This window comes from Hipposideros armiger, unplaced genomic scaffold (assembly GCF_001890085.2).
Source record: "Hipposideros armiger isolate ML-2016 unplaced genomic scaffold, ASM189008v1 scaffold_299, whole genome shotgun sequence".
Taxonomy (NCBI): Eukaryota; Metazoa; Chordata; class Mammalia; order Chiroptera; family Hipposideridae; genus Hipposideros; species Hipposideros armiger.
In genome coordinates, this window is record NW_017731649.1 from 623383 (window position 1) to 650506 (window position 27124).

The 27124-nt window shown below is 55.1% G+C and overlaps 1 protein-coding gene across 10 annotated transcripts; it reads left to right on the top strand.

Moving 5' to 3' along the window:
* Positions 1-134: 134 nt before the first annotated feature.
* Positions 135-23142, top strand: KIF25 (kinesin family member 25). 10 transcript variants are annotated; one of them, XM_019659515.1, is made up of 15 exons: positions 135-224; positions 403-541; positions 1093-1196; positions 1708-1901; positions 3298-3388; positions 5354-5390; positions 13892-13959; positions 15167-15241; positions 17148-17297; positions 18861-19037; positions 20101-20252; positions 20716-20836; positions 21566-21766; positions 22164-22319; positions 22910-23062. In XM_019659515.1, exons 4-15 carry the CDS (start codon positions 1769-1771, stop codon positions 22968-22970), a joined length of 1422 nt encoding a protein of 473 aa, XP_019515060.1. In that variant the 5' UTR covers positions 135-224; positions 403-541; positions 1093-1196; positions 1708-1768; the 3' UTR covers positions 22971-23062. The 10 variants fall into 10 exon arrangements, with proteins under 10 accessions (XP_019515060.1, XP_019515061.1, XP_019515058.1 ...); XM_019659516.1 differs by lacking the exon at positions 20716-20836 and having other exon boundaries at positions 22910-23142; XM_019659513.1 differs by lacking the exons at positions 20716-20836; positions 22910-23062 and having other exon boundaries at positions 22164-22899.
* The last annotated feature ends 3982 nt before the right edge of the window (positions 23143-27124 follow it).

Below are 27124 nucleotides of genomic sequence, written 5' to 3' on the forward strand. Positions count from 1 at the left end.
CCAACAGCGCAAGGAAGTAAACAGCAGACAGAGAGACGTCCTGCATCTGGCTTTCCCCCACCTTGCAATGGGTGTACTTCCCCGGGAAATTGGTGAAATACTTTATTTTCGTGGCTGCTTCACATATGTGGACACACGGAATCACACAGGCTGCTCTGGGCAGTGCAAGCCCCAGACCTGCGGTCAAGTCCAGAAGTGGGCGTGGCCTCGCATCCCACCTGCAGGTGCCACCGGCCGTGGGGACAGGCGTCAGACTCAGCACCCCGGTTGTAAACAGACTCAGTTCATGGCAGATTGCCGTGCGGCTACGTGAACTGTGGGCAGATGTTTCTGTGATGGATAATTATGCTGTAATGACTGGTAACGGTGACTGTGTTCATCTTGCACGTTCTTGTTTTATAGGAACTGAAACAAGATATAAAAGAGCTTCACTCCTCTTCTGTGGACCTTTTCAGAAGCTGCCGGGACGAACACCGGGACTGTCTTTCTGAAATCGTGACCGCCGTGGAGCGAACACGGCTGCAGCTCGAGGCTCTGCCGTGTAAGACGTGACCCTGACTAGACCCCAACCCCAGGGGCTGCCTCAGCCGGGGGTCCGGCAGACTGACACGTCAGTCCCGCTGCCACACAGCGAGACTGGCACTCAGGGGTCAGACCTGGGGCTGGGCCGGGGCACACCTGGAGGCCCTTGTGCATTTGTGTCCCCATCGATCCTACAGTGTCATTGCAGCTGAGATGCCATTGTCCTTACTTGCCAGCCAAGGACGTGGTGGCCCGAGGCTGCCCCTTGCCCCCGAGACTTGTTCTAAACAGGAGTCAGATGCAGGGCCTCCCTCCAGCCCCGGGGCACTCGGTAGTGGGCCTGGCAGCTGCCATGTGGCCTGCCGGTACCCACCGGATATGCCACGCTTCCCCCACGGGCAGTCGTGAGCGAGCTCAGAGTTGGTCACCAGGGGCCAGTGCCCAGCCCTGCAGCCCACAGCAACCCAGCTGGCCCAGTGCCCCTCACAGCCTCCTGTCTGTCGAGGTGATTGACAGGACTGGGTGGGCCCATGTACCTCGTTCTAACTTGGGGTGCAATCCTCCTCTCAGCGTGGCGGGCCAAGGCACTACACCTTGAGCGGTGCTTACAGGAAATGGAGGCGCAGTATCACCTGGAGAGGCAGAGGAGGCAGCGACTCCACAACAGCCTGGTGGTGAGCACCACCGTCTGCTTCCCGTGTCCCACCGGGTGGCTCAGAGGAAGGCGCTGGGGGCGACCTCGAGGGGGGACCTGAGTGCGGCTGTGGGGGTGGGAGGGACGGCCAGCAGGCAGGGTGGCCGCAGCAGCAGGGCCAGGCCCGTGGGGCCTTGACTTCTCACCCAGTGGAGGATGCGAGAGGCAGTGACGGGACCTGAGGGCTAGTTGGAAGGTGTAGTCTGGCCAGAGGGGACAGTGGCCTGAGCCAGGCTGGTGGCAGTGCAGGGGAGGACATGGTCGGACCAGCCCCTCTGGGACCTCCTGATAGGACGTGCCAAGCTACAGACGTGAGATGTGAGGGAGGGGTGTGAGGGTGCGGGTGGGGGGAGATGCAGAGATGGGGCCCTGCAACCAGCACACCAGGACCCCCGAGTGGTGTGGGGGACGGTGCCCTTCCTGTCCCTCAAGGGGATGCTGAACGTGCCTCTCACTCACGTTCCAAGACTCAGGTTTTCGTTTACCAACAGAAGGTGCCAGAGTGGGTGACTTACTGGACAGACTTACTTGATTTCTGATGTATGGGCTTCCATGGTAGTTGATGCTGACGAGCGTTCCTTGGCCAGTCTCTGCGACTGTCATCTACCTGAAGCCAGGACACAGAGCTGCCTGAGAGCCCCTCCCGCCCATGCTGACCAGTCCACGGTCACGGACGCATCTGACAGTAATTCCGTTTTACGTACCTGCTTGGGTGACAGCACCGCAAACACTGACTTTGGAGCACGTTTGCTGGGCGCGCCCTGTAGCAGGCCCTGTTTGGCGCATCTGCACAGAAGCGCCGCCCCTCTGAGCTGCTGTATGACCGAGCCAGGTGCCAGCACTCCAGAAGCTCTTTGCCTGGCGTCTGGCAGGGGTCACGAGCTGCCCGAGGGACTATAGCTCCGTGTGCGGCGCTGGACCGTGTAGGAGCCTGGGTCCTGGCTGCAGCCGGTCCCGGCCGCACGCTGTGGGATCCCAGACAAAAGTCTCAGGAGCAGCTGCACCTCACCGCTCGCTGAATAACCCGGGCGTGGATTTAGAACGGGCCCCTACAAGGCTGGTTTCTGAGCTTGTGGAGGGGAAACACCCTCCCTGGAAACCAGCAGGTGCTGTTGAGAGTACAAGCGCATTTGTTTCCTTGTCAGGTGTGAAGGAAACGTGGTAGGTGAGGGCATCTGGTTGTCAGCCAGGCACCTGAAAAAGGGCCACACGTTCACAGGTGACAGTGTGGGCCGGGCACCCGCTCACGGTGGGCGTGCCTGGAGGCAGGAGAGATGGGGGACCCATGGTCCCCTCCCGCCAGGAGCCCGTCCGCGGGGCCCCGACTGCTTGGATCCTAACACTTATGAGTGGTTTGATGGACACACAAAGGCATGTTTATTATACTTGAGGGTTCACATTTAAGAGGGTTTGATAGCAAATAGAGTCGAAGAGTATCCCAAAATATTTCTGCAGGCTGGAGCAACAGGCTGGCCCTGACCTGGGGACAGAAAGCCGGGCACACAGCTGTGGGATGGAGGCATCAGTGCGACGTAGCAAAGGTGCTGGCGGATGCGGGGACCCCAGCAGCAGCGTCACCCAAACGCACTCACGTGGCCAAACCAAACGCTGACTGTTTTGACGTGGATTCACAAGAACACAAATCTTAGCCTTGCTGGTTCCCCTGCTTCTCCGTGGGTGTGGGTTTGGCGTTACGCGGTCTGGTGGTTTAGCCGGTTCCAATGTCACGTCATGCCACTAGTTAGACGGACCCTTTGGGGGGCTAGAAATGAGCAAAAAGACCAAATTTCAGAAAGTTCTAAAATGCCTAAAAGATTGGGCCCAGGAGGCCATTGAAAGGTGCTTTCTTGATACTTACTACTGAGTAATAATCATTTGCCAAGTAAAAGAGTTTAAAAACGAATTTTTAAAAAGCTAAACATAACAGTGCTCAGTGCTCCATAGGGATGTTTTCAAAAGTTGAGATGTGGGCGGGAAACTAAGGCTCACATCTGGGAACGACTGTGTGTGTTCTCCGGGGAAGCAGCTCGGCAGCACGGCCTGGCTCCTGTGCCCACGGGGACCGCGCTCTGTTGTCACAGGAGCTGAAAGGGAACATCAGATAGTCCACTGTCGCATCCGCCCTGTGCTGCCGTTCGATGAAGAGTCCGATGATCCGGGGTCACACGCCAGGTAATTTCCTTTTGTGTGTGCGCACGTGTGTGTGCGTGGGGGGTGTGCATGTGTGCACCTGTGTGTGCACATGTGTGCATGTGTGTATGCACCTGTGTGTGCCTGTGTGTGCACATGTGTGCAAGTGTTTGTGCATGGGGGTGCACGTGTGTGCATGTGTGCGTGTGCACCTGTGTGTGCCTGTTTGTGCACCTGTGTGCATGTGTGTGTGCACCTGTGTGTGTACCTGTTTGTGCATGTGTGCACCTGTGTGTACCTGTTTGTGCGTGTGTGCATGCGTGTGTGCGCGCACGCTAAGGAAAAATATAGACATGGCTGCCAGTTGCTGTGGCCCCTCCTTTCCTAGCCCTGGTCCCAGAGCAGGACGCGCCCGTTCTGGGGGTGAGGTTCTCTTTTCTGGAAGGAGCGGCCTTGCTCATCACGAGTGCCCAGCAGACCCTCTGGCAGGAGGCTTGAATCTGGCCGAGAGGACTAAGCAAGCTCGATGAGCGCCAGGCTCCTTCCAGCGATGGACCGCTTGCACTGGTCCCCGCCCCCGCACGGTCCCCGCCCCCTCATGTTACCTCCTCTTGGAGGGGGGGAGAGTGTGCTTCTTTATTACTCCAGAGACCCCGCAGGGGTGACTCAGCTGGTATTTCTGACTCAGAGAAAGTTTTGATGGTTTCAATGAATTACACAGAATTATCTGAAATTTGGGTTACTTGAGTGTTTACTGGAAAGCCACACTCAATCTGACTTCTCCTTCTTTCCCAAGGGGAAAGTCCCCCGTGGAAGTGTCTGCCCCACAGACCACTGTATCACCCCGAATTCCAGGCCCTCCCATCTCCATGACTGACGTCCTGTGCTGCCAGAAACCCCTGCTTTGCTGGTCGGTCTCATGGGCGGGTTTGCAGTGAACACGCGTCACTCATTTTGCCTCTAACTTTGCTCACCTTGCTTTCCTCACCTTGGCTGCCCCTCATCCTGCCCACTCAGGTTTCCCTGTATTTACACAGCACACGTTAGCTGTGACCTCAGAGGTCTCAGGACGCCCTCGGTCAGTCCTATAATGTAAAGCAAACCATTTGTATCTTTCTGATGGTGGCTGAATGTTTCCTCTTCAAGACATTTATTTAGCTAGCTTGGCACTTAATGTACTTCAGCGACTGGCAGGAACTGAAAACAGGGCACAACAAGTGCCACGGGAACACGGCAGGTAGCTGTCCCCAGGTGTGGAGTGTTCACGGCATGCTCTCCCGGGGACACGTACAGATTGCGTCTGCCCTGCCGACGAGGTAGCTCCCCACACGTGGTCATGTCACTTTAAATGAATGAAAACCACCTAAAATTGGGAACATGGTTCCTCCGTGGCGTTACCCACACTTTCAGGGCGGACGTTGGATGTTTGGACAGGATGTCCCATCGTCACACAAAGTTCTGTTGTTCTGTTGGACGGCGCTGGTTGGGGTTTTCAACTTCCCAGAGGTTCACACGTGGCTCCGTGAGCTCTGGGCTATGCCCTTACATCAATCGTTTTGTTTCGAAACGTGTCGTGTTTTTTCATGATTGCCTTCAAAGGCCCACGTTCCTACAGGTGTAGACCTTGGTAGGGCTTTTCTTCTGTATCAGTCACCCCCAAGCCTCTCACCCAAGGCTGTCACGTGGGAGATATTTAAATATAGACATATGCAGGGGATATGAAAATATGAAATAAAGAGCGAAGGTATAAGAGAAAGGAGTTCAAGAAGAAAAAAAAGGGAGTGAGGAGAGATGAAAATAAGAAAAGGATAGAAAAAGAGACACGGATACCAGAGGAGGTGAGGGAACGGAAGTGAGGCAGTCAGAAATAAACCCAACGCCTGGGGAACTGAGAACAGAAAATAGAAAAGGAACGAGGCAGCAAGCTTTGGTTTGGAGAGTTGGGGTGTCAGGGGCCCAGAGAGGAAAGGCGTGGTGATGTGTGTATTAATGTGTTTTTCCCCTCAGCCCCGCGCCTGGAGAAGTGGCCCACGCTGTGGACGACGTGAGTGGAGCTCCCTAACAAACTGTGGGTGAGGGTTTCTGTGTGATGGTGCAGAGCATCCCCAGACCCCCCCCCAACCCGGGGGGTGCTCCCAAGCCCGAATGAATATGATTTCCCACCTTCCTGCACCCTTGCCTAGCTAATCGGAGCTGCTTTTGTCCCTTCATTTCTACGGGACGAGAGACGAAGGAGGCGCCGAGCGCGCTTTCCTTGTGCGGGGCCACAGGGCTCCTGACGTGCAGATCTGTGTCCGGCAAGCTGCTCCGCTTTCATTAACTCTCCAGCCCCCAAATCCGCGCACATACGACTGGGGCCTAAAATTTGGAGCATAAGAAAAGAAATACAAGTATAACACTGGTGAAGTGAAGTATGAATTTGTAGTGTCAAATTTGAAATAGACATACCTACTGTTAAAACTTAAACAGGCATATTCAAATTTTTAAGAGTTTATCTGAGCAAAAATCCATTTAAATTGGGCAGCGCCAAACTGGAAGTGGTTCGGGTGGCAGAAGCCAGGGGACAGACTTACACAGAGAAGGTGCAGAAGCAAAGCAGGAAATGACTGGGTGGCGGGGCTTACGGCCAAGCGGCTGCCCGAGGGGCTGCCCTTAGCGTGTCCTGTCCTGACCTGACCCTGAGGCACTTGCAGGCTGAGGTTTGGGTTCCGCCACCTGGGCCACCTGGGCCTTGTGGCCTCCGTCTCACAGCCTCTTGTTTAATTAACTTAACAGTACTACGAATTCCTATTTGTTTTCTCTTTAAAATCCACGCATTTCTTAGTTTTGTCTACCAAAAGAGGCTGAGAGTTAGCAGTGAGAACCCCGGCACCCGGGCCGTGGCCCCCTAAATACCAGGAAACGGGGGTCTGCGTGTGCAGGATGAGCCCCACGCAGAGGGAAGTATCAGGTAGTGGGGTCGTGTCCACTAAACGGGGCGCCCACTGATGTGGGACCGAGAAACGGAGCTTATGAAATGACTGAGCCAGGCTGAAGTATGTACTTACGTAACAACCTTCAGTTCATAGCCATAATTATTACTTGTAAATGCCACTGATCGCCCGTGGAGAGTGCTGGGGCATCAGTCCGTTATTCTAAAGAGTGATAAACAGAAAGAAGCACTTATGATGCCCTTCCCGGATGACATACATTTCAGGGTAAGTGAATAGTTGAGGAGGGACAGTTTTTGTTTGTAGGAGAGCCTAGCTAATTAATTCCAGTAGATGCTGGGATTGGAAAATCGCCGTTTGGAACCCCTAATGGCGCTGATAGCGGTCCTCGGTGGTGCTAGACGGTTGGATGGACAGGGCCTTCATGATGGAAGGCTCAGGGACCCTCTGCAGGCCCCAGGCACTCGCAGATTCCCTGGAAGCAGTCGTGTGGACCTTAGGAACTGGTGACTGGATCACAGCCCACAGCGAGGGAGCCTGGGCCACACACTGGGCGTCTAATCAAGTCTCAGGGTCCGTCATTTTAAAAGTGAGGGAGCAATCAGCCAAATTGGAACGAGGGACGTTTCGCGGAACAGATGACCTGATTTCTTCACAAGCCGACGGTGTTGGCAGAAGACAGTGAGAGGTGGAGCGCGAGAGGTGTGGGAGGCCCAGGACCGCAGCCGCGGGGCCGTGTGCGGGGCCTGACAGGAACCAGCCACTGTACAGACATGCTGGGGACAACCAGGGAGACGAGAATATTAACTTCATAACGTGAGATTCGTAATGGCATGGTCGCGATCTTCCCAGAAAGTCCTTGTCAGTTAAATACAGACTGAAATCAGAGGATGTGTTGTCTGATACGCAATTTAAACTCTACCAGAGAGATGGGAGTTGGGTTGAGCAGGAGTGTTTATAGAACAAGTGCGGCTGGGCGTCGGAGAAGCGGCAGGAGAGTGCCTTCAGCTGTTGCCTCCATTTCTGTGCATGTTTGAAAGTCTCCATAGGTGACAGTTTACTATGTGCTGGCTTCTGTTTCACTCTGGCTTGGTGTGACTACCACAAAATGAAGGTGGGGGGCGTCTGGGATGATGAATTTTTAGGTAATATGGATCATTTTGAATTTAACATGGAAGTCCCGGCATTCTCGATTACAGTGACATTTTGGAAGATGTTTTTATCTCGTATTGATCATGTAAGTCTGTTCCTCTTTCCTGCACGCCTGTTGCCTGATTCGGCCTTGTTATGTTTACATGTCATAAACTGCAGCAACTCTCCTTAAAGTAGTTCCAGTTGATGCAGTGATGGCTTTATTTTTTACAAAGAAGCCAAGGAAATGGTTGTAGCTGTATTTAAAAAATTCCTTGACAGGGCCGGCCGAGTGGTGCATTGGTTAAGAGTTGGCTTGGGAACGCCAGCTCTGAGCAGCAGGGCCCCGGTTCGATCCCACATGAGGGCCAGTGATGCTGCGCCCTCTACAGCTAAGATGGTGAACAACAGCTCGACCTGGAGCTGTGCTGAGTCGCCGTGAGTCGCCAGCAATGGCATAGGCTGCAGTGTGGCTGCAGTGGGTTGCCATGGGCTACCGTGTGTGGCTGGCAGCCAGCATGAGCGGCCGGCAGCCGTGTGAGCTGCCAATAGCTGCTATGAGTGGCTGTCCAGAGGTCAGCGACTGATGTGCCTCACCCGGGAAGAGCACAATGATAATACCAACATGGGCCAGTGAAGCAACGTCCTCCACAACTAGACTGAAGAACAAAAGGACAGCAACTTGTCTGTTCTCTTTTCCCAATTCCCCAAGAAAATCTTAAAAAAAAAAATTCCTTGACAAAGTCTCTGGAAATGAGCACTTTACAATTCCTTGTTTTTGAGCATTTTTCTTCCTTCATTTGGTGTATTGTATGTTGTCTTAAGCACAAGTATTCCTGAGTCGAGCAAAAGGCGACCAATTAAATCTTCATTATTAGGAATCTGAGTTAAAAGGCGCCCTCCAGACGTCTTGTTGATCCCTTCCTTTCATGGTGAAGACCGCTGAGGGTTTCTGGTTATGCACCTGCCTTTCCTAACCTTCCCCAGCTGTGTGGGCTTACTGGTCGCCTTCAGAGACTGTGGGTGGGAAGGTGTCCTGAGCCGGAGGCCCGGTCCCGCCACGCTGGAGGCTTGTTGTTGTTATTTAGTGTTTGTTCCTCTATCTATCCTCTCGACAGTCCTCTCTGGTCCTCCTCGAACTTCTACTGACTCTTCAAATTCAGAAGTTTGAGAGCTTTTAAAAAATGTTTTACTCATTGAGAGAAGGTAAAAAATTTTTGGATTGGGACATTTTGGATGATGTTTTCAAAAATCAGCAGAATCCAAGTTATTTCTTAATGGAATAGACCTGTTTGTTAAAGGACTTCATATCAGTAAATCTGCTGAAAAAGCAAGGGTCCATGCTGCAACACTGTGATTCCTGGCTTCCAAACCCTGTTTCCATTTCCGAAGTCTAAAGGGATTTGAGTTTGTATTGGATGCGTAACACGGCACTTCATTACAATTTGCCGTCTAAATCAACATTTAATAGTTTTGAGTTCAACCTATAAATAAAACCAATCTCGGAGGGAGAGTCTGGCAACTGCCCACGCTCTTGCTGTCTTAGGGCTGTTTACTGGCATTTCTCATTTAATTCACTGCTGCTTGTTTGGTCATCAGATGAGGAGGATCAGATCTCTGTCTGTGCTGAGCCACCGGGCGGCCGGCGGTTCTCCCTGAGTTTTCAGTCTTCTTACGCTGTTCAGTCTGAGTTACTGACTGGAGTTTCCGAATGTGGCTGAGCAAGCCTATGGATCCAGTGATTCTTACGCAAAGATAATCGAGGTCAAAACTATGTTTAGAGAGGTACTTGACAAAGATTGATGGATTTGGCAAACCTGACACAAAATTTTCAAGGTCCAAGTGGCCCTGAGCAAATTCCTTGTTCGTTCACGCAGGCTCAGCTGGCCCTGAGCACGGCCAGGACGCTGGCACCCAGGGTGAGCACCTGGCTGGCACAGAAGGCGCGTCGAGCCGCCCCTGCAGGGCCCGGCTGTGTGGGGGACGCGGCTGCCACGTGCCCTCTTTTCAAATCCGTACGTCCAGCTGCCTAGTGGGCTTTTGGGGATGGCTTGTACGGATCTCAGACTTCAACACCCCAAACGGAATTTCTGGTTTCCCCTTCGGGTTCACTCGTCCTGTTCCCCCACCTCAACAAGTGACCAGTCTGTCTGCCTTGCTTCTGGGGCCAGGAGCTGGGAGTCAGTCAGCTCCTCAACTTAGCCCGTCATCACGAGCTGTCCGTTCTGCAGGAGAAAGCTTCCTTGGGTCTCATTTACTCCATCTTCGTCACACTGCAGTCCAGGCCGTGCACATCTTGGATGATGCGTGGCCTCCGAACTGACCTTCTTTCTCCCAAACCTGCCTGCGTCCCATCCACTCCGCAGCTGGGAGCCGGCGTTGAAAACACTGTGATGAGGTCACCTCCCAGCTTAAAACCCTTCAATGGGTCCAGAGGAAGAGACACTGAGAGCCCGTGTGTCCAGGCTCTGCTTCTCCGGTCCCTCTGGCCCCTTCATGCAGGGTCCCCGGCTCCATCGGCCTGGAACGTGACAGGACGTAGCACATGCCGTTCCCTCTGTCCACCTGCTCGCCCTCCGCTCTCAATGCAGAGGTCACGGCCTCAGAAAGGCCACCCTTGATGTCCCTAAGTTAGACCGCTGTCTTGTGTGGTCTCACTGACCCTACACTTTTCTTCAAGTCCCGTGGTGGTGGTTAATCCATTCCTTCGTCAGCTTGTGTGTGAAATCTGCCTGCTCCACCAGGCTGCACCCGGCAGGCTGGCGTCCCTTCTGTTCATCGTGAGACCCACGCCGTCACTCCATACTTGTCACGTTTGTCACATGAGCAAGTCAACAGGTGACACACACACGTCTCTTTGTGCCACAGCACAGGCGTTTTTTGCCCAGGCTGGGCACATAGGACGTGATGGGATCGGGAGACCCGAGGCACAGGCTCAGTGTGTGACCTTGGTCATGTCACTCGGCTGCACGGGGCCTGTTGAACATTCGCTCTTTCCTGGTGTGAAATTCTGGGTCTAAAAGGGGCTTTTCTAGAATCAAGATTTAGTTTCTTACCTACGAGCCCATTTTGAAGGATTAAGAATGACTATGATACCAAGTGAGACTTTTACAGGCTCACGGCGAGAGAAAGACTTTTGGATTTTTTTGACGGAGTTCTAAAGATTTAAGGAAGAAATTGTGTTTCAGTTCCCCACAGTGGACTTCAGACTGACTGTGTATATTTTATGTTTTTCTTCTCCTACTGCTCGGCTCTTTCATGTCTTTAAATCTGTTGACAGAGCAGTTTGTCCCTCGTCACGTCTGTTCCAGGACAGGACACCCCTGTTCCTTCTGGCCACATGTCCTGTGCTGTGCTCGGCCCACACGTGGGGTGGGCTGCTTTACAGGCATTTGCTTTGGAAAATGACCCTCTTCTGCCTCTAAGAGCATGTGTTCTTTACTACAGTAAAATGTCCTAATGTGCACTTGTTTCGTGAGTAACTCCTCCACCATTTTCCCAGGAGCTGGTTTGGAGGGTTCCACGCACATTCTGAAGTGTAGCCTCCCGGGAAGCCCATTCCAGGCAGGCTCCATGGCCGAGGGCCTCGCCTGTGCAGCCCGAGCTCTGGGAGACCCTGAACCTGCCACGGGGCAGCCCACACCTTTCTTCCTCTGGCAAGTTCAAAGCTGCTCCTTTTGTTTTTGAACTCGCCCCTAGTGGGACAGCCCCACCTCGTGCCCTGGTCCTTGTCACTGGGAAGACACTGTCCTCCAAATTTCAGAACCGTGGACTCAGCGGATGATGTAACCATTAGGTACCTTTGGGAGCAGACTGTGCCACCAGCCCCTTTTACAGATGGCAGAGATGAGACTCGCACGTTAGCTCTTAGCGGACTCATAATTCGCAGATACTTTCAAGCTAGTTCTAGAGAACTTGGAGAACAGCGGAGCACTGGCTTCCTGTGGAGGCCTCCTGTGATGTTTTCTTTAAGGGTCGTTATGCATTCGTGGGTTTAAGCAAAGCCATAGGCTCTCGTCCATTGCAATAGTGTCCTCACTGAAGCCAGTGGGAGCTTCTTCAAGTCCCGTGTCCCCGTCTCAGCTGCTCACCTCAAATTTTAGCGAGGACCCTGGATTCCTCCAGATATCAGGTCCCTCCGACGCTTCCCTAGTGCCTCGTGTTTTGCCGTTCATCAGGAAGCCTGAAGGCTTGGACATGAGGACATGGTGCTGGACACCCAAGGCGAGCGGCTCACCTGTGAGAAGCAGAGCTGTGTGTGTGAGCAGGGCGCCGGGACGGGCGGGAAAGAACACTCGGGCTGTGTTTGGGAAAATGCAAGTTTGCTCTTGGCGTCATTCCCGATGTTCTTTAAACGCAGTGACCACACCGTGGGGTGGCATTCTGCGTGGCCCTGGGGAGCTTCTGGGTTCCGGCTTGTTTTTATGGCTTTTCACGTTCCTGCTATGATGTCCCTGGAGCTTTGGGGTGAGACCCTGTAAACTTAGCCTTTTTCATTTGTTTTTCTTTATGGCTAAAACGTAGGCATTTGAAGACATCAGTACAACTCTGTGGGGTGTGTGTTCCTGTGCTATGCTCCAGGGGCGCTAGGGTTACATTTTGGCATAATTGTAAAGGACTTCCACCACAACCAGGCAACAGGAAGATGAAAATAGGCCATCGGGAGGGGGCAGGGGACCGAGGCTGTGGTCAGACTGTCCGGGGCTGGGAGCCAGGAGCCTGGGGCTCTGCCCACAGACGAGGCCAGCGCCCCGAGTCCTGGCGAGTGTCTGAGCTTTTGTTCCTTCATCTTATTTCAGAGTTTGGGGGTGAACAGGGTTTAGAGCCCCTGCTGCCACAGAGGACATTGCTGTTATTATATAATGACATTGCTAGCACTATAGCAGAATGTACATCTCCTGAAACAGTTTCTGGCACACAGTAGGTGCTCAAGGATTCTAGTAGAGAAATGAAGCCTTGATTACTGACTCCCCTGAGAATAAGCTTCTCCCTTGGAAGCCGTGAGGCCCAGTCACACACAGGTCTTCCTTCATATGTCGGTGAGTTGAGGGTAGCTTGGCAGCAGCAGGTGTGACAGGCTCGGAGGCCCCTCTCACTGACCTGGCATCTCCTGCGCTGTCGCAGTCACTGTGTCCTGGTCTCCACCCCCATCCATCCCACGGCAGCTTTTCGTTATAGAAGCAGAGGACCTCTTAGTGTCTCCCAAACCCAATCAGTAGCTTCAAGTGCGGACTCAGCGACCTCGCGGCAACACTGACGTTCGCCGTCACTCACTCACTGCTTCTTAACCATCTCTCTTTGCTTTCAGTGACATCACCCACTCCCTTGTCTAATTTGCATTTTGGAAACATTTCTAAGGCATAGAGAGCAGACAGGAAGGGCATGGGACAGCTGGGGGCTGGTCGGGGGCCATTTCCCTCCACTGGGCAGCAGAGGAAGAAATCCCACAGCAGCAGCGCAAGTACGGGAGGTGGGGGGGTGGGGAACGGGGGGAGAGGATGGCTGAGGGGGGCAGACGCTTCAGGGACAGTCGAGGCTCAGCCAGCAGTTGAGCTGCTGCCCAGGCTGACAGCAGCAACTTTAGGGACCTGCCTGCCCAAATGCACAGCATTTCAGCTCTGATTGTGAGGACAGCACAGGTCTGCTCTCCGTGACATCAGCATTTCATGCCAGAGACCTTAGCATGGAGCCCAGGACCAAGCTCAAACAACAACCACCTCTAGAGCAAAAGCTGTTGGCTCCCGTACCTGAACGGGCCACTCTTTGGACACGTGTTCACGTCTGCAGATGTCTGTGCATATGTGAGAGATGAGCCGGCATCTTGTACCACCCTCGAGCGCTGTGGAAAAAACAAAGATCTGTGTGCTGTTCACCACTGAAATTGTTGGGTTTTGTTTTTTTTTTTTACTAATTCTTCCTGTACCCCTGTTTTTTCATGAATTTTCATTTTGTTTTAGAATCAGAACCAAGCCAAAAGATTTATTTTTTTCCTTTGCTTAAGTGAGGCTAAGCGAATGCTGTATCTCGTGCTGAAAATTGCTTCTCTCCACACAGGCCGTCACTGAGGAAAATAGTTTAGCAAGGTCAGGTGTTGACGTGTTTAGAAAGGAAACCTTTTAGTTCTACCAGGTACAGCTGAGTCATAGCAATGAGCTGTGACTTCTTTAGCCTTTGAAGGTCGCACACCTCGTGTGACCTGGCAGGTGCCCTTTAGCATGTGTCCCTGTGTCACAGGCTGGCAAACCCTTCCCAAGGGCCAGAGCCAGCACGGCAGGCTCTGAGGCCACGCGGCCTCTGCCTCCGCTTCTCACCATGCGGCTGAGCAAACGCAGCCGCAGACGCCTGTGAGCCGGGCGAGGCCGTGTTCCAGGGACTGTTCAGCGGGGGACAGACTGGGTGTGCCCGGGCTGTGCTCTGCCAGCCTCTGTGCCATGCTGTGGCCGCAGCCCTGGCACCTGGCACTTTGTTCACCCTTTTCTACTAGGAAACTGTCCAGGTGAAGTGCAGTCGGCCTGGTCACCCTCCAATCAATAAGACATTTACTTTTGAAAGGTAAGTGCGTTTCAAGGTGACGTGTGAAGCAGAGTTACACAGGTATAAAGGCCGCGTTAAGATTTTATTAATAAAGTGTACAGTTTATCCCATCATTTTGACTAACTGCAAAGGAGCAAAGGATACTAGTGATGTTACGGTTTTTAAAAGAGTCACCGCCCTCTGGAGACACATTCTGAAATGGTCACAGATGACATGGAGATGAGGTCGGCATGGAAAGGCTGTGGGGGTCAGCGCCAGGGTCCTGGGGGGCAGCACGGTGCCTCCCGCTCACTCCCAGTTCTGTCTGCTTTTGTGGTTGGAGATTTGGCAGGGGGTGGGATGAGGAGTTAAAAAACGTATTTCAGAGCTCGGCATCATGTCACGTGCTCTCCGTGGCCTCGTCGTCACGCACAGTGAGCACCCTACTGTGAGCAGGGCCTCTGACATTAGAAGCTCGTCCTGCCTCTAGAGGTGACACGGCTCCACGGGCCCCGTCACACATTTTGAAAATGAAAGAAGAGAAAAATTCGGTTCCAGCTAAATAAAAACCTGTGTTTCAGGGAACTAAGCTCAAAATCAAAGCGCATGTGATTGTCATACGAGCAACCACCGGTGTCTGTGTGACACGTTTGGCCGTCAGGTCACTCGCTTGTGTTCCAGATTGTGCCATGGGCTGCACCTCTTGGAGTTAACACCCTGCCTAGCTTTACCCCTTCCTGCTGGTAGCCACGGAGCCACATGACTCCCCTTTTCACAGCGGGCAGCCCAGCCCCGTTACGCCATTACCGTTCTGCTCCACTGATGAGGCCTAAGAAAGCAGTGTTTTCAGGAGCTTGAGCAAAATTAAATATTGCATATTGCCTGCAGTATGATCTTTGCATTGCTGTTGGACCCACTTACGTGGAGCTAGTTTAGTTACGCGGCAATTAAGTGGTACCCTTCCTTTTTAAATTTCTTGTTTGCTTACTTTTTTCTGCTTTGCAAGCATTTATCTTTGCCCCGGCTTCTTACATTTTTATAGCAGGAAATGAATCGCACTCTTCCTGAACCTCTGTTAACCTGAAAAGTAATAAAATTCATCTTTCATTGATGAAAACTGTGAACGTTGGCTGAGTTGGGGGCTGGTATGGGAAGTTCTGGGGGATGTTGCTTCCCGGCGGGGGTTTCGGGGTGTGGGTGCATGGACCTGTTTTCCTTCTAATGCATCCTTTCCCTGTGCTCTCAGGGTTTACAGGCCGGCCGACCCCCAGAGAGAGGTGTTTGGAGATGTGCGTCCCCTGCTGACGTCTCTCTTAGACGGGTGAGCTAAACCGTTTCAGGCCAGTTACCCCAGTTCCAGGCACACGAGCGTGGGGCTGGCTCATGCTGGGGAGGAGAGCGTAACGTTGGCGTCTCCGCACGTGAGGTGCGTGCAGTGCAAACCCACGGCCAGTGCTGGCTCACTGCGTCCACGAGGGGGGCAGGCCTGCCTGCTGGACACCACTGAGGGTGACTGCTGAGTGGGCACATGCACCTCGGCCCAAATGATGCTACGCGCGTGCGGGCTTCAGGTGGGCTGACGGCTGCCTTTCTTCTCTCCAGGATTTTGTACATCCCGGAATTTTCTAAGAGTCTGATAAGAATGTTCACATTAGATTGAGGGACGGGTACCTTTGGGAGTAAGCCCTCCACCCGTGGAAAACACTGCTGGTGTCAAAGGCAGGGACAGAGGGGCTTCTTTGGCAGTGACGCGCTGCGCCCAGACTGCCCGCTCAGGGCGTTTTGGAGACTCCGACTTGGAGGAAGGGCCCACAGACGGCCTGGAGGGGACAGACCTGGGCCTGCCCAGAAAGGCTGCTGTGCTGCCAACTTCAACAAGACGGAAAGGGCGGCCACGCGTTGTTTTCCAGCCGGAGCGCTCCAGCGTCTGAACAGCACAGGGGCCAAAGCGCAGCGCGGTGGCAGGTCACGGCGGCGGGGACCGACCGCCCGCGTGTCTCTGAGGCACACCACCCACCGCCCACGCTGTCAGGTTTCTGCTTCGACTCTTCCTTCGGATTTTTATGTCAATCCCAAAAAGGTCTCCACTGAAAATGGCAGAAGAGGCAGGGTTTGTTTTTTTATCGGGGTTTTTTTTTTTTTTTGGCGTCTTTTAAGTAAGCAGATTCCAAAAGTAAAAAAAGCCATAGTGGTTAGAATGATCTTTGCCAGAACTGCCTTTCTGTTACAAATATGAAACAGATGCCATCATTTTAAGTCCCGAGCTGCTGCTGTTCTCTCCACATCCCTACACCGCGAGAAAGGTCCTTTGAGGAGCCGACGTACCTGCCGCAGTCAGGGGTCTGCCCCCCACTCAGAAACTCGCATCCACCTCCTCAGGGCAGGTGCAGCAGATGTGGGTGCCTGGGGGCCTTTTCACCTCCCCAGGTGACGCTGGTGGGGACAGGAGTTGGCGGGGACAGTGGGCCAGGCTCACCTGCCCTTCCATGGCCAGGAAGATAAATTTATAAACTTATTTCAACTGTTCCTTCAAATATTTCAATCTACCAATGGACACTTTGGGCTAATAACACAACTGGAAGAAAATTTAGGGGTCCATCCATAGTCCTTGTCTTTTGTGAAATAACCCAGAGCACATGGCTGCAGGGGACCAGGCCAGCCTGTCACAAAGGCATCGCCCCTTCTGGTGACGACAACATGAAAACCCAGGTCCCTTGGGAAAACGAAATGTAAGATACGGTGCAATCTTGGTGTAACTGTTGTCAGCAACGCTAGCAGTCATATCTGCAGCGGGGAAGACATTTTTAGGACATTGGTAGAAAATACGCAGACTTTCGTCCTTTTGTAGGCCTCACGGTGAGCCCGGCAGCCACCACTGCATTGAACTTGGAAGGAATGGTGCCAAGGGGTCCAGGCTGGCGTGTGGGCTGTGAGCGGCGGCCGGGACCCGCCGCCATCTGCCTCCGGGAATGCCAAGACACCGAGGAGAAATGGTTGTCTGAGACGTTGCTGTGAACATGGTTTTATCCACTGTGTAACCCAGCAGCAACAGGGCGGGCTTAGCACAAAGCAGTCGTTGTCACACAAAAGCCTAGTTTAGAAGGAACGCGTCACAGAGGGACACAGTGAAAAGCAGGCAAGCTTTTCATGCAGGGGACGTCTTTCTCAGATGCAGGGATGGCCAGACCAGTGTGTCTGGCTGCACTAACGTGCGCCGGGAATTCCAGGTACAACGTTTGCATCATGGCCTACGGACAGACGGGGAGCGGCAAAAGCTACACCATGCTGGGCCCACGTTCTGAGGTGCGGCCTGTCCTGCCCCCAGACTGTCACAGTGACTTGGGACTGGTCCCCAGAGCGGCTGAGGAGCTCTTCAGGTACCTCGGGTGGCAGTGGCGGGTGACAATGAGCAAAGAAACACAACAGCTGTGCAGGGAGGGGGAGCGGTGGGCAGCGTGACGAACTGACGTGTGTGATGCCATGCGACACGCCGTAGTGTACCTGTGTGTATCTTGCATTCTGAACACTTTGCTTCTTCAGGGTGCAGGCTGAAGACAAGTTTTTAGCGTGGTTGGCAGAATCTAGCCAACGAGTGAGTCAAGGCCTGTGGGACAAATAAGCCAACGCACGAAACAAACAGGTTCTTAATTTAATGCAAGAGAATCTTTCAAATGACCTCCTTGCTGTTGTGTAGATAAGAAATTTTTAGTTCAGGTCCTGTGACACAAAGACAGCTGTCGCGTGGAGGGGTGCGGTCAGTGCTGAGGTCTCTCTGCCTGCGTCCTTTCCTAGTGCAGGAGTGGGGCGGACACTCTAAATGGCTGGCTGGGTTTTCCACTTTCCGTCACTGCCCTCGGGGTGTTCCCAGCAAACCCCAGCGCTGAGAACCAGGCAAATCTGAACTCATTGCCAGTCATTTATTTTACCAGAGAATTTGATTTATTTTTTTCTGCCATTTTAGACTTTTTAATTTTCTTAATTGCTTCTCGTTAGAAGACGTCGATGGCTCATTTTGTTCACAGCTCTCTGTGGGCCCTGATGAAACCTCAGTCCAGCAGTGGACACACCCAGGCCACACTGTCTCAAGTACAAATAGCGTCTGCCACGCTGGGCTCCCAGCCCGGCTCTCGGGCATCTTTGTGGACAAGAAAAACACACGGGGCAGAATCGCATGGGCCGCGGTGCTTGGTGGGGGAGGGGAGTCCAAGGGAAGAGGACGGACGGACAGAGCAGGGGCTGGAGGGGCTGCAGGGGGCAGGGAGGCCGGAGAAGCCCAGCTTGTGGCCGTCCCCCACTTGGCCTGGGGCTGTGAGGTTTTTCTCTAAGTGCGCAGTAGCTTTATTTTTAAACTTTTCTAAAGTCAGCACATAGCACTTCAAAAGACAAACCAAAATAAGAGATGTGGTTGTTTTCGGGAGCCCGGGTGGGCGTCAGGGAGGTCGTGGGCAGGGCGCCGCGGAGGCACCGGATGGGCGGCGCAAGGGGAGAGCTCGGGGCGCGAGCTTCCCTGAAACGGGCAAGTTTTAAAGTGAAGACGCGCGTCCCGGAAACGTGGCGACGGTCCTGGCGCCTCCGCTGCTTGCTTCGGGCTTCGGGCCTCGGCGTGGTTCCCAGGACACCGGGCGTGCTCGTCCTGAGCAAGGCCGTGTGTCCTTCCTGCCGCGTGCAGGGGCTCTGAGGGCGCCGGCGGCTCAGCTAGTTGACCCAGATGTACCTCAGGTGGCCTGACTGTGTTCCCAAGACAGTCGTCTACCCTCAAGGAGGTCCCCTCCTGCCTGCGTGACCCCGATGGTGGGAAGTCATGGCCGTGTCACGGACGCGCATTTGCTCAGTGATCGTGTCATGTCGGAAGTCATGCTGTCACCACTGTGTTCACGGGTTTTCTACGTCCCTCTGACAGTTTGGTCTCTTGTGTCCCCCACCCCCACCCCACCCCCCAGGCTTATTTCAGAAAACCCGTCAAGGAGGGCAAAGGTTGAGGTCTCCATCGTGGAAGTTTATAACGACGACATTTTTGACCTCCTGGCTGAGGACACGTGCACGGCGACGCCTGGGGTCAAGTGCGAAGTGCTGACCACCAAGGAGGGCAGGAAGGAGGTGTCCCCGCTGACCTGCACGTGAGTACTTCACCAGCACCCCGCCTGCAGGGGTCGCGCACCTGGGGACCGCGACGCCACGAGGACCCGTGGGCGCGTCTGCCCTTTTCTCAAGGAAGCGGTTCACTGAGTGTTGCTGTGGCGCTCAGTGTGGGCCGCTCCACTTTCAGTTTGCTTCAGAATTGTCTTTTAAAATCACAATCAGAACAAATTACTTAATCCATTCGTCTTTTAAAATATCTTCATTAAGAGGTGAGGTGTTATCTCCACACTACAGATAAGCGATGGGCTCAGAGAAGTGAAGTAAGTTGCCCGAGGCCACTCAGGCGCTGCTGTCCCTGAGTGCCACCGTGAGTGCCAGTGCCACCGGGTGCATTAATGTGTCATCCTGTGAAGCAGCAAGGCTCCTCGTGTTAATGAAACATGTTCCCGAGGCCGTGTCCCCGGGTCCACATGTGTGTCTGGTTTGCCCCCAGCGGACTCACCTGGATGACAGCACCGAGGAGGGTGCAGTGACGTCACCCTCACCCATGAGGGTCGGGCGGGGCGGCCGGTCCTGGGGTCTCAGAGTTAAGAGGGGGGAGGGGGTCTGCCAGCTGTGTTTAACATTTAGAAAGGCCTGAAGGATCACATTTACCAGAACACGTGTGACAAGGAACTGGACTTTCAGCTTCTGACTAATAGACTCTGATCAAAAAACCTCCTGCAGCTCAAAAGTTCTGATTAGCTGTCATATCAGAAATTAACTCTTATTTCATACATTTGATTTGATGGACAAAATCCTTAAAATCTTGGGGTCCTTGCATGTCTGATAAATAAATGCTGAAAAGGTGGGGGACCTCTGACTTGGTTCCCAAACAGTTGATTATTTCAGGGGAAAGCACTTAGAAAGACAGTAGGCCAATAAAAGTGGAAAGTGGGCTTTTTTATGTTTTATGTAAGATTTGCTCCTGTCTTGAAACAGGAGCACAGGTCACAGAAGAGGCTGCCATTAGCCCCAGAGTGTTAGCAGCTGACTGGGAGGCCGGCCGGCCCGCGCCGCACACCAGGACCCTCCGGCTCTGACACGTGTCCCCATCTGCAGGTCTGTCCGCAGCGCCCAGGAGTGCATGATGCTTGTTGGTGCAGGTCTGCAGCTCAGGGCTATGCGTGCCACGTCAGCACATGCACATTCTTCTCGGTCTCACCTGATAATAACGGTGGCTCTAACCACAACCCCCGCCTGGGACAGCTCCGGTGAGTGGCCATTCGTGCCCGGTCAGCGGCACACAATAGAAATCACATAAGAAGGGGACGCAGCACCCTCAGGACCTGGGGCTTCACGCAGCCCCGAGAGCGGGAATGGCAGCCTCATCTGTGGAGGGTCTGGGACCCAAACCCAGGAGGCCCCTGGGCTCCAGGGCTGAGAAGAAAGGGACATTGGGGGTGGGAGGCAGGACAGCCCTTTGTGATATAAGATACAACACAGGAAGAAACTAGGGCATGTTTGTACCTAGGAACATGATGCAGTCACCGTGAATGAAACTGTAAGTGTGATTTCAGTTTAGAAAAAGGTTACAAACCAGTATGTAAAATTAAGCCAGTTTAACAGACCGGCAGTGCACGCGCGGTCATCAAAGCCAGGGCAGTGCCACAGGGCCACCTGCAGGGCCTATGGGAACACAAGCTGCAGGACACCACCTCGCCATCGTGTCCACAGGGCCGGGCGCCAGGCGGGCAGAGGGTCTGGGTCACCTGTGGAGCCCACACTCGAGGAGGGCGGGTCTGGGGCCGACTTCCTGTGCTCTAACAAGCCGTCCTAGCAACTTAACACAACAAAGGTGAGTTCTCTCTCCGTCACAGGCCAGTGAGGGTTGGATGCTCCTGACCCATCTTGTCACCAGGAAGTCAAGGTGGCCCTGCCAGGGGAGCAGAGGTGACGGCGACACACAGCCCAGAACTCGCCCTGACTAGTCCTGGGGGCCTGGGCAGCGCTGACCCACCTCCACGCCCCACTTACAGTCACGGGGACCAGCGTGGCTTTTATGTTCTTTTTAAAAATTTACGTATGTGTGTTTTATACTATGCCTTCCACAGTGAGTATACACTATTTAGGTTTAAACAAAATCTGTAAGCAGTCTATTTAGAAAAAGCACATGACGAAACTAACATATACATCAACATGAACACTATACCAGGATTCTTTGTGGAGGGTTATCCAACTGAAATTGTAGGATTTATTTCTATGAAGCTGAACAGAGTTTTCTGACTGAGGTTTTAATGAATGCCATTACCAAATCTTTCTAAATCTGATTGGATTTTGGGACCGGTTAGGCAGTAGTTCAGCTTTCCATGGTGGACGTGCCTTTTTCTTCCTGTTGTTTCATATTTTACCGGAACAGCCAGTCACTGTCACACGGCCCCGTCCTTGTCCAGGTTTAGGAGGAAGTCATGCAGCCGGTCCCTGTGTGTGTGTGAGGTGTGGCCCTTTGGGCCGACATTCAGGAGGCGTCAGCACGGAGGGAGGCAAAAGGAAACTTCTGGAATAACTATTATCATTCTTCTTGCAGCAGAGCAAGGGTCAGATCCATCACTGCTCACAGAGCCCGGCCGCCCCTGGCCCCAGCAGCCTGTGGCAGGGAGGAGGCGGCACGCTTCCCCCAGAGCCTCAAGTGGGTCCCCGGGGGCCCCGCCTGGCGGCACCGCTGGGCACACAGAGCAGGTCCACGCCAAGCTGCAGCTGGTGGACCTGGCGGGCAGCGAGTGTGCTGGTGAGTGAGTGACGGTGAGCTGCGGTGTGGGGTCCTGACAGAGCCAGGCCGTGAACAGGCCACCACGGGTCCTAAGACGGGGTCCCCCTCTGCACATGATTTTGACCCCCTGTTACGTCTTAATGGATTGGTGTCTTACCACTGCAAGTGTACGGGCCAGTCCAAAAAGGAAGGTGGAAGGCGGTCCGTTCCCAGTAAGTGTGTCTCCTGTTGGGGGCCGTGTAGCTTGTCAGAGGAGGACGGTAACGTGATGAAGTGTCCCCCAGCTCCGCCTCCCGAGTGGTCCAAAGCCACTGTCCCCGAGGTTTCCATTTTGCTCTCCGAGTCATATCTTGAGGCCTCCCAAGAGTTTGGTCAAATCCTCACTGTGTGTGGCTGGTCTCTCTGGCTGTCGCAGGTGTGTCTGGAGTGACAGGGTCAGCCCTGAGGGAGACGTCCTTTATAAACCGGAGCCTGGCCGCCCTCGCAGACGTCCTGGGGGCCCTTTCGGAGCGCCGAGGCCACATTCCCTACAGGAACAGCAAGCTCACCCACGTGCTGCAGGATGCGCTCGGTAACTGGTGTCCCCCAGTACGCGCCCCCAGGGGCGTCAGCCGCTGTCCCCTGCTCCTGTGGGAAGCAGGCTCCTCCCAGCCACACCTCCTGCGGGGACCTGCTGGCTCTCGGGTCAGTTGTCTGTCCTCAACTTTCCTAGCAGTGTGTGTACAGCCAGCTCCTGCCACAGGCAAGCGCAGGAGGAGGGGACAGAAACATGGGGTAGAGGGGTGCCTGTGCTGCGCGGCAGCTCATCTGGGGTAGCACAGGGTCGAAGCGTCCAGGCGCAGGCGCCCTCCTCTCAGACCCCCTCCTCCTCCCGCCCAGCCCTTGGTCCATAAAGCAAAGGAAGAGGCCAATCCCCTGGGGGGAAGCCCTGGGTACCCCTCCCCTGGCCTGCAGGAGGGAGCGCTTGACAGGGGAACCCCGACCTGAGCAGGCGCCCTTCAGGCACTGTGACATCTCCTAACCCCAGGCTGGCAGGGGAGGGCACCTGAGCCCTGCAGCCAGCGCAGCTCTGAAGGGGCACCGCTTGGGCCCCGTACTCCAGAGATGCCTTTTCTTCCTTGAAATTCATCCAAGTGCATGCTGTTACTTCTTTTTTTAAAGGAGGCGATGCAAAGTTGCTGGTGATTCTGTGCGTGTCCCCCTGCCAGAAGCATGTGGCTGAGACGCTGCAGAGCCTGGGGTTTGGGGCGCGCGCCCGGCAAGTACAGCGGGGCCACCCAGTCCCCCGGAAACGCCGGTGATGGAGGGGCAGCTTTTCTCCCTTAACATGTGTTTCCTGCCATTACTCTGTATGTAATATCTGTACCCTTAAAATAAATTGACTTTGGACTTGATAAGCCTTATGGTTTCCAAGGGAACGGCCATAAACAATGGCAGAAGCCGGAGCACAAGCAGGGGCCCCAGAAGGGAGAGGACATCAGCAGCCTCCGTCCGCCGGGCGGGTCCTCACGGCTCCCTCGTCTGGGAAGGTCCCTGCTCTGAGCAGGTCCTGGAACCAGACTTGGGCCTCGTGGCGGCTGTTGTCCCAGCACATCCGGCAGCCCTTCAGCCCATGTCCTCTGCAGAGAGGCCACTGGGAGGTGCCGGACAGGCAGACGCCCCCGACAGCAGACGTCTGTAATTATCCTCCTCCGCATGTCACCCACTGTCTGTGCTGCCCGCTGCCCAAGCCACCATCTCAGAGCTGGGCAGGACGCGTGACACGTGGTGGGACCCCGGGCTCCAGCCTTGGGGATCTGCGGACAGAATGTGGCTCAGGGAACCTGGACAAGGAGCTCAGTGCACCTTCACGTCCTGGGCCTTCCACTGAAACGAGCAGTTGTTAGCGAGTGGACTCAACGGCCAGTGCAGGCTCAGCCCGTGTCACATCCTCCCCCATGTTCCCCCGCCGTGGGGGCCTGCGGCTGAGTGTTAGCAAAGACGAGCCTGCTTCATGGGTCAGTTTTAACCAAATGCTGTTTCCTTTGGTTTTAACCATTCTGGAATGTGTCCACAGGCCCCCCTGGCTGCAGAGGGGCCGTCCACCACAGGGGACTGTCTGCGTGGTTCTCTCCACGTCGCCTGTCACCCTGAGGGACAGGACTGTGTGGAAACAGGACAGTCCTTGGTGGGGGGCGGAGTCTGGAGCACCTGCTGCCTAGTGCACCCCTGGGGCAAAGCCCCCAGCCTCAGAGACCCCAGTTCTGCCCCCACAGAAACGCAACGATGGTGCAGTGCAGGGCACATGGGCTGGAGAGTGGACCCAGGCCTCTGCCATCCCTGGGGCAAGTCTGATACAGGGAGGGCCCGGAGAGGGTCCTTCAGGTGCCTGTCACCGTTTCTGGGACTCTGCTGTCCAGACTTGTCCCTCCACCCGCAGGTGGAGCTGCCCACCCAGGACAAGCGAGGTCCTCGCTCACCTCCACGCTCCCTCTGCTGGACACCTGTGTTCTGGGGTACAGAGAAGCCTCAAGTCACCTGAGGCAGAAGCAGGCGATCACTGAGGCTGTGGCTTTTCCGGGGCAGAAGTCCACTGCATGTTTCTTGTCTGGGCTCAGGGGAGCCCCGCACCCCACGGGGTTTGTGTCACCCGCATTCTTGGGACTCACAAGGACAGGGAGGCCTCTTCTTCAGGTGCCTCCCAACTGCAGGTCCAGCCCAAGCAGCACAGGTGCTGTCGTCACAGGGAAAAAAACGCCAGTTCCTGCTGCAATCGAGCCCTTGGCCCTTGGCTGCCACATCTTATCTCCTTGTTGGTGACAGCAGTGCAGGGACCAGAGGGGAACGCCACTCGAGGCCCAGACAGGTCCCTGGTGAGACCAAGGCCGACACTGCTGGGAGCTGAATGGACAGGCCGGAAGAGCAGAGTAGCCTCGAGGCAGCGACTGGGGGACCCAGCCACCACGGCGTCCCCATACGAGCAGCGAGCAGGTGGGCGCTAGGACATGTTCCCTGAAAAGCGACCGCAATGTGACAGGTCCTAGAGCAGAGTCCCGTGTGGGCCTGCGCAGGGCAGGGCCAGGGTTTTGAGGTCTGCCACTGTGTCATTAGATGGTGATGGGGACCGTCTTACAGGAGAAATGCATATACGTATAAGACTGTGAATTCTAAAGTAGGAAGATAAATACTTAGAGAACAATTTTAAATTAGAGCTCTTAAAAAGCTGGCCAATCACACAAATAATCACGAAATTCCACGAGGGCACTTTGCAAGCTGTCTGTGTCATACCTCCCTGCTCCTCCACGGCATCTGCACAGGACTTGGTGGCACAAGATGCTCTCTGCTAGCTGCTGAGTGGACTTTTTCTCATACTGGTCCTTGAAAAGGCAGTTTCACTTCCCTGGGCTGTGAGGGTTGGTCTGGGGGAGGCCTCCGTGCTCAGTCCGGCCGTCTCTGTTGCCAGCTGTTTCCCATCCAAGCCCCACGTGCTTCTGGCTGGGGACATGGTCCCAGCAGGACAGGGTGAGCTGCAGGGGTCCTCCTGGAAGCCACTGCTGCCTGTGTCTGATGCTCATGGACACCTCCCACCAAACCCGACCTCCAGATACCCCACCTCGACCCCTGGGGACCCCGGCCAGCTGTCTGCAGGCTCTCGCCCACCCACAACCAGGAGGGGGCGGGCGAAGGCAGAAGGAGACTCAAGTCTCAAGCACGTGTGGTTAAGAACGGCTTCGCTTTGCAAAGTTTACAAAACCCTGTAGCCCCGAGCATACCGCAGAGGCCCGAAGCTTAATCCTCCCGGGTCTCGGGTCGCTCTGCCCCTGCCTGGTGGGCTGTAGAGGTCTCCTCAGAGTCCCCAGGCCACCGTGGAGACCCCCGGCCATTTCGCCCGGGGAGCAGTCTGCACTGTTATAAGCCCCCAGCTGAGACGTGCCCCTGGGGTCCTGGAGGGACACTGGGTCTCCATCTGCCTGCCCTCCAGGCCCACGCAGCATTGTGGGGTCGCCTGCACAGGGAGCCAGCTGTTGGAGAAAGCGCGTCCTGTCCCCAGGTTCTGTCTCCCAGAGGAAGGTTGGGCTGGGTGACCCAGGGCCCACAGGGCGTGGGGGATGAGTTCACAAAGCGAGGGGACTGGTCTGAGTTCACTCTGGACTCCTGGGCCCTGACTGCGATGGTGGGAGTATCCCGGGGGGCCGGCAGGGTTCCGTGTGAAACCCGCAGCCCAGCAGGACACCAGCCTGCAGCAGGGTCCCCGAGGAAGGTTCCCAGGCCCCAGCAGGACCTGGGGGTAGGTCCAGGAGTCCACACTCAACAAGCCCGCGGGGCTCTTGTGAATCTAGACCCACTAGCCTGACCTCTGATCTGTCCAGAGCCGGCTCAGGACAGGCTGGGGGTGGGGCTGATGGTCATTTTCAGCGCACTTTCCTGAGCTAACCCCCCTCCACCCCGCAGAGGGACCTGGTGGGTTCCCTTTCAGCCACATTGGCCATTGCGGGGCCATAGCTCTCACTGGTGGCCACCCAGCCTCGGGGTACAGGGCAGTCAGTCCACTTAGCAGCCCCGAGCCAGCCCTGACCTCCCTTCTCACAAACTGTCCGTTCCCTGCTAGTTCAGACCCATTTTCCTGGAAATGCCTGTTTTGCCTACAAGACTTTTTGTCTTATTCTACACAAAAGGAAAAGGCGGTTTTTCTGACTTTCCCGAGGAGCCCCTGCCTCCCTGTGCTGTGCAATCACTTCCTCTGGGGGGTTGAGGACAGGAGGGAGGCCGTTATGGGAGGGGGGAGAGCGGGCAAGGCCCCCCCTTGCCTCTAACTGTCCTTCCACCAACCCTAAGAACCAGAGGTTACTGGGTGGCTGGCAGACACGTGGCACCATCTTCCATGTCTGCTCAGAGGACAGACACAGGAGCCCCCAGGGGTTTCTCGGGTCAGCCAGGGGGCCTTGTGGGCCCAGCCCCTCGGCCCTCCAGGCAGGGGCAGCCTGCCCGTGAGGCTCCGGCCGCACCCACCAGAGGGAGGCCGATCACAAACCACACAGCCTTGGGCAGCGGGCCAGCCCAGCACCAGGTCCCTCGGGCAGGTTTAGGGCTGGAGGGGGCGCCTGCCCCGAGGAGCCAGCGTGCCACCAGCGCCCTCTTGTGGCAGTGAGGGACGGGCGCAGCCAGGGGACGCGGCAGGGCAAGGGCTGTGCCGGCAGCGGGGACACGGGCTCTCCAGAGACCCTGAGGGGCTCCATGTGGGCATCCGGTGCCAGCTCCCTCTGCCGCGCCGCGTCGACTCACCATGCCTGCCCACGTCCATGTGTGCACACGTGTGGGTGTGCAGTCCTGGCACCGCCAGCTCGTGTCTGCCCCCCCTGCTAAGTGATGCCTTGTTTGTGCCATAGCAAATCGGTC

What these genes read in the sequence shown, in the direction of transcription:
- KIF25 (XM_019659513.1), top strand. Translation starts at nt 1,769, where the DNA reads ATGGTAGTTGATGCTGACGAGCGTTCCTTGGCCAGTCTCTGCGACTGT. An exon ending in GATCCGGGGTCACACGCCAG is followed by an intron (nt 3,389 to 5,353) that starts GTAATTTCCTTT and finishes TTTTCCCCTCAG; the next exon opens with CCCCGCGCCTGGAGAAGTGG. An exon ending in GTGTCCCCGCTGACCTGCAC is followed by an intron (nt 19,038 to 20,100) that starts GTGAGTACTTCA and finishes CCCCATCTGCAG; the next exon opens with GTCTGTCCGCAGCGCCCAGG.